The sequence below is a fragment of the Nicotiana sylvestris genome, chromosome 11 (genome assembly GCF_000393655.2).
Source record: "Nicotiana sylvestris chromosome 11, ASM39365v2, whole genome shotgun sequence".
NCBI classification, from domain to species: Eukaryota; Viridiplantae; Streptophyta; class Magnoliopsida; order Solanales; family Solanaceae; genus Nicotiana; species Nicotiana sylvestris.
This window is the reverse complement of record NC_091067.1, coordinates 34,811,894-34,818,376: the sequence shown is the minus strand read 5'-3', so window position 1 is coordinate 34,818,376 and position 6,483 is coordinate 34,811,894. Positions and strand designations below refer to the sequence as shown.

At 42.7% G+C, this 6,483-nt stretch overlaps 1 protein-coding gene across 1 annotated transcript; it reads right to left on the bottom strand.

The window, feature by feature from the left end:
* Positions 1-1,571: 1,571 nt before the first annotated feature.
* Positions 1,572-3,044, bottom strand: LOC138880920 (uncharacterized). Its single transcript, XM_070161105.1, has 3 exons — positions 2,394-3,044; positions 1,791-1,925; positions 1,572-1,682 (listed from the first exon to the last, which is right to left on the bottom strand). The coding sequence occupies exons 1-3, from the start codon at positions 3,042-3,044 to the stop codon at positions 1,572-1,574; spliced, it is 897 nt and encodes a 298-aa protein (XP_070017206.1).
* Between the last annotated feature and the right edge of the window lie 3,439 nt (positions 3,045-6,483).

Below are 6,483 nucleotides of genomic sequence, written 5' to 3'. Positions count from 1 at the left end.
ATAGACCTAAATCGGGATTCCTCCTATACAGGATTCCTCCGTTGTGAAAGAAGTTGTTGGACAATCTCCGAAGTGTGCATTTCTGAGTAGGATTAGCAAGTTCCAGGTACTCTCCTTTTGCCAAATATTCCTTAATATCATGAAACCAAGGCTTTCCGTCTGCTTCCTCTTCAACATGGGCATAGTAAGTTGGCTAATCATGTATCTTTACTGGAATGAGATCAATGAAATTCTTGTCTGGATGCTATATCATAGATGACATGGTAGCAAATGCATCGGCGAACTCATTCTGATCTTTGGGAACATTTTGGAACTCCGTCCTCATGAACATTTTTCTCAATTCTTGTACATGATGCAGATACGGGAGTATCTAGGAGTTATTGGTTGCCCATTCTTCTCGTACATGATGTATAAGTAAGTCTGAATCTCCAATTACTAGCAGCTCTTGAACATTCACGTCAATGGCTATTTTGAGTCTTAAGATGCAGGCTTCATACTCGGCCATAATGTTGGTGCACGGGAACCTGAGTTTGGCGGACACCGGATAATGCTAACCGGTTTCTTATACTAGGACTGCTCCTATGCCAACTCCTTTGAAATTTGCTGCTCCATTGAAAAACATTCTCCAACCGTCATAGGGTTCTGCAATGTCTTCTCCTATGAATGATACCTTATTATCAGAAAGTATGTTTTTAGGTGTTCGTATTCTCCATCCACGGGATTTTCAGCAAGGTGGTCTGCTAGTGCCTGTCCTTGGATCTCTTTCTGAGTTACGTAGACAATGTCAAACTCACTCAACATGATTTTTCACTTGGCCAGCTTGCCGGTGGGCGTGGACTTCTGAAAGATATACTTCAAATGATCCATCCATGATATGAGATATGTACTATAGGCGCAGAAGTAATGTATCAGCTTCTGAGCTACCCAAGTCAAAGCACAACAGGTGCGTTCCAATAAAGAATACCGGGCCTCGTACGGGGTGAACCTCTTACTGAGGTAATAAATGGCTTGCTCCTTCCTCCCTGTTTCATCATGCTACCCTAGGATGCAGCCAAAAGCTCTATCCAACACTACAAGGTAGAGTATTAAGGGTCTACCTGGCTCGGGCGGGACTAAGACTGGTGGTGTTGATAGATACTCCTTGATTCTGTCGAAGGCCTTTTGTCAGTCATCAGTCCATTTGGTAGCAGCGTCCATCTTCAACATCTTAAAGATTGGCTCGCAGATAACTGTTGACTATGCTATGAATCGACTGATATAGTTAAGCCTCCCCAAGAAACTCATCACATCCTTCTTGTTCTTTGGCAGTGGTAGTTCTTGAATGGCCTTGACTTTTGATGGATCCCGTTCTATTCCTCGGCGACTCACAATAAACCCAAGCAATTTCCCAGCAGGAACCCCAAATGCGCATTTTGCGGTGTTTAGTTTCGGGTTGTACCTCTTCAGTCTATTAAATAACTTCTTCAGATCTTCCATGTGGTCAGTGGCCTTCTTGGACTTGATAATAACATCGTCCACATATACCTCTATCTCCTTGTGTATCATATCATGGAAAATGGTAGTCATGGCCCTCATGTAGGTGCCCCTACATTCTTCAAGCTGAATGACATCATCTTGTAACAGTACATTCCCCACGGTGTGATGAAAGCCGTTTTCTCAGCATCTTCCTCATCCATCCAGATCTGATGATAGTTAGAGAAGCAATATACGAATGACTATAGCTCATGCTTGGCACAATAGTCGATCAGGATGTGTACATTTGGCGAAGGGAAGTCGTCCTTCAGACTGACCTGGTTGAGATCCCGGTAGTCGACATAGACTCTGACCTTCCCATCCTTCTTTGGCACTGACACACTGTCGGCTAACCATGTAGGGTATTCTACTATCCTGAGAACCTTAGTTTTGATCTGCTTGTTGATATCCTCCTTGATTTAGACTCATATCAGGTTTGAACTTTCTAAGGTTTGCTTTACCGGTGGACATGTTGGATCAGTTGGCAGTTTGTGAGCCACAATAGACGTACTCAGACCAGTCATGTCATTGTACGACCAGGCGAATATGTCCTCATATTATTTTAGAAATTCTGTGTATTCTTCCTTTTCCGATAGCGATAGGTGAACGCTGATTCATATTTCCTTGACGTTCTCTGCATCTCCCAAGTTGTCAATTTCGGTCTCATCTAGGTTGGACTTAGGTCAGTTTTCAAAGTCCTCAACTTCTTTGACAATCTAATCATGTATGTCATCCTCCTCTGAATCAATATCCGTTTGTTGTGTTGTCTTATTGCATGTTACAGTCATTGATTCATCAATATAGGTAATAGTAATGCCCGAGGCTCATCGGGCTCTGGTTGTCCTAATGGTCCAGTTATTGAGGCATGCCCCTCTGCTCACAGCCTGTATGGAAGGGCCTTCCTCCCCCTTCTCCTTGAGAACAACACAACAGTCCATATCATTGTCTTCCATAAACAAGTTCTTAACCACCGCAAGCGCTTCTTCTTTATCTAACCCATAAACAATGTCGGCCTTTTGGAAAGTCTGCTCCAGATGTGGTATTGGTTGCTCCAGTGGATAGTAAGTATCGCTCCATGATGGAAACCAGTTGTTAAATTCTTCCCAGGTGTAATCATACCCCAAACCGAAGGTGGTGCCATGTTTCTTGAGTTTTATGGGCTTAGAACTTCCTTGGAGGTTCTTGCTGAGCCCTTTGCCAGGTTCGTACCCACTCCAATTCAGTATACTCTCGATTTTGTTATCCCACCACTTGTCTTTATCGATAGCATTGACTCGTTCAATATGGTGGTAAGTTTCTCCACCTAACCTCCTTCTCCCCTTGATCGCTAGAATGGTCTGGTAACTATATATAGGGTTGCTACCGTCGCTGTGAATGATCACTTCCTTGTGATTCCATTCAAATTTTACTACCTGATGCAGTGTTGATGCTACGGCTCCAGCTGCATGAATCCATGGTTGTCCTAGCAGCAAGTTGTATGATGTTGGTATATCTATCACTTGGAAATCGACATCAACCCATGTTTGTCCCATCTGCAAGCATAGAACAATCTCACCAATGGTGGATCTCTGAGAACCATCGAAGGCTTTCACATTGATTGCTCTGTCTTTTATCTCATGCAGTCCTTTACCCAGCTTCTTGAGTGTTACCAGCGGACAAATGTTGAGACTGGAACCTCCATCGATCAAGATTCTGGTCATGAAATAATCTTTGCATTACACGGTGATGTGTAGTTCTTTGTTGTGCCCCAACCCTTTAGGTGGCAACTCGTCCTCATGAAAGGTGATCTTGTGGTTTTCCAGCACTTGTCCTACCATATTAGACATTTCCCCGCCAGTGATGTTACTTGGTACGTATGCCTCACTTAGCACCTTTAACAGAGCATTCTTGTGTGCCTCAGAATTCTGCAGCAAAGAGAGAATGGATATTTGTGTTGGCGTCTTGTTTAACTGGTCGATGACTGAATACTTCATGGCCAAAATTATACTTCTTGGCCAGAATTTCTTACCCAGATTTCTGTGCTCGCGGACTGTAAAATAGAGTCAATCTTTCCTCGATTTGGGATTAAAAACCGATGACTTGGGACACCATAATTATCCCAAGTGGCGACTCTGAATTTTAAATAAAATAATCACATTTCGATTGTCAATTAAATTGGAAAAAACTCCTATATACTCCCTTCTCGGTGGTGTAGGTAATAAGGAGGTGTGACAACTCTGGCGACTCTACTGGGGACAAGAATCCAGAACTTCTGGTTTAGGGTTCAAGAATTCGAGTTTATAATAATTGTTATATTTGGATTTATTTATTATCTGGTTTTATTTACATGCTTGGGCCTAATGTGCTAAATGTTGCTTTTACCGCTTTGATATTTTGTGAACTGTATATAAATTGCTACGAATCCCTCCTCTCTCTGAGTCTTCTAAATCATCTAGGAAGTGTGCACTTCATGTGACTTCTTTTCTGTTAGAGTCATTCCAATTTTAGAACGAGATTCGGACAAGTTGCAAAGCCGGTGAAGCTTCTGTATTTTCGGTACGCTGCCCCCCCCCCCCCAGCTCGAGTTGTCCGCTTGGGTAAGCTATGTCTAGAATAATAAACCCAGGTTTTAAACCTAGTATAACAAAGCCTCATGCCGTAACCCTAGTAGGAACGTATGTTTGCATCGCGTGCATTTGACCTTGGAGACTTAACAGAGGGGTAAGATCTCTCTAGGTCAGGTGTACCCGAAATGAAAAGACCATCCTAGAGCATCCTACTTGCTACTTATGCATTTATTTATTTCGGATTTGCATGTTGACCGACTTATGAATGATTAGAGGAGAGTTGGAAAAGAAAAATCAATGTAAGGGCTAAGAGAGATAATTACTCGTTTTGAAAAATTAGTGTCCAAAATATCTTGAAACTCTGTCAAAATTTCGGCAAAAAATTTCTGTTGTTCTTGCTTTTAAAAAAAAGTTGGTTTTTATCTTCGTCAAATATGCCCGAATTATGCCAGTTTGATTCTCACTGGATGTGGGATACGTAGGCAACCCCAATCGGGTCCAACTTCCTTTTGCGAAAATAGCCCAAAAAGAAACAAAATTTTTATTTTATTGTAAATAAGCAGGGCGATGCCATTCTTGTCTAAAATAGCCGAATGTTCCCAAAAGGGCGCCAAAAGGTTATTTTTGCAGGAACAGCCACTTTTGGTCATTTTTCAAGGTTTTGGCTGGTTAGCGAACACAACCTTAAAATCTTCTTCCTCGAAGTGCTGAAAGGCCGTATTGGCAAAGCCGGATATTTCTATGAAAATTTTGAAAAATAGTGATAACCTTTTCTTGAGTCAAATTAGTCTTAATTTTTCTCCTAAATCACCCTAACAAATGTACAGGATGAGTGCAACTCAAAATGAACCTTTCTCGGTCCGAGAGGAAATCCCGTTGGAGCTGCATATGTGGTGGCATGATTTGGGGGAAGATAGGAGAAAAATTGTGACAAAGGCATTGTGCGGTCTTGTTGGGCTCTTGAAGGTTAAGCCGAGAAGGGATGTAATTGAGGCCTTAATACCCTTCTGGGACCCAACACATAATGTATTCCACTTTGCTGATTTTGAGCTAACTCCTACACTTGAAGAGATAGTAGGTTACGCCGGTTTCGATAGGAATCTTAGAAATCAATACCCGGTGGCACCTTGAACAGTAACCCTCACAAATTTCTGGACCTGTTAAGCATCAGTCGGGAAATCCGAGATGGAAATTTGGCCAAAGGATTCTGTACCTTCTACTTTCTGTACCGACGTTAGGGGAATCCCCATGGCTTCAAGATGCCAGATACCGGTCTTACTCACACGGGAAACAAAGACAAGTGGGAAGCTCGAAGAGGATTAGCTTTTATAGTGGCGTTCCTAGGTATTTTGATTTGCCCCAGAAAAGATGGGAACATAGAGTTGGGGCTCGTAGGGATAGCTAATTTTATGATGAAAAAGGTAAATGGGACCATTGTGCTGCTGATCTTGGCAGAAATTTACCGAGCTCTGACCCTCTGTCGAGAAGGGGGAAAGTTTTTCGAAGGGTGCAATATGTTGTTACAACTATGGATGGAGGAACACCTTTGCCATTGTCCCGGATATTTGAATAGTGGTATGATTGGCCTCGAATGCATTGAAAAACATGAAAAACGGGTAGAGGGTTATGATTTCCCAAATGGTACAGAAGCATGGTATGCCCACTTGAGATCATTGATTGCAAACAAGATCGAATGGACATTAGGGTGGCTCTTGGTCAATGAAGTAATTTATATGTCGGCCGAGGTGTGTTTTCTACTGTTGATGGGTCTTTGGAGTATCCAGCCTTATGCTCTGCACCAAGTTCACGTCAGTTAGGCCGATACTAGACCATCCCACATGATGAGAACTTCAGTCGCAAGTTATTGAGTTGGAACCAAAAGCCGTTTTCCCAGCAGAAAAGCAGAGGCGAGTTGGAGCCTAGTTACACCGCTTGGTACGGTAAAAGATCTCGAGTCTATCAAGAGCCCAAATGGCCCGCAAAGAGACAGCATGTCCAACAATTCACCGATGGAGCACAGATGCAATGGGACTGGTTGGCCAAGGAGAATGAGTACAGGGCCACAATAGGAAAGCTAGAAAAGCAAGTTAGGGATCTTTAGTTTGAGAATGGTTTGCTGGATGCCGCAGATGAGTGCGAGAAGAGAAAGTTATCCAAAGAAAATGATGCTCTTCGAGCCCAGATTCGAGAAATGAAAATAGTAGCCGAAAACCCTGCCAGAAGCGCGAAAGATGGAAATCTTATAGATAACCTTAGGCAAAAGGTGAGTGACTATGTTTTGATCTGAACAAAGCAGAGGGTGAGCAAGCCAGGGCCCAAACAAATTTGACTAAGAACGCAGAGGAGCGGGCACGATTGGTTAAACAGTTAAAAGAGAAATATAACAATGAGGTTGTGGGGTTAAAGAAAAAGATCACCGCCCTTG

What these genes read in the sequence shown, in the direction of transcription:
- LOC138880920 (XM_070161105.1), bottom strand. Translation starts at nt 3,044, where the DNA reads ATGGGACAAACATGGGTTGATGTCGATTTCCAAGTGATAGATATACCA. An exon ending in AAGGCCCTTCCATACAGGCT is followed by an intron (nt 1,926 to 2,393) that starts GTGAGCAGAGGG and finishes GTCTAAATCAAG; the next exon opens with GAGGATATCAACAAGCAGAT. An exon ending in ACTACCGGGATCTCAACCAG is followed by an intron (nt 1,683 to 1,790) that starts GTCAGTCTGAAG and finishes AACTATCATCAG; the next exon opens with ATCTGGATGGATGAGGAAGA.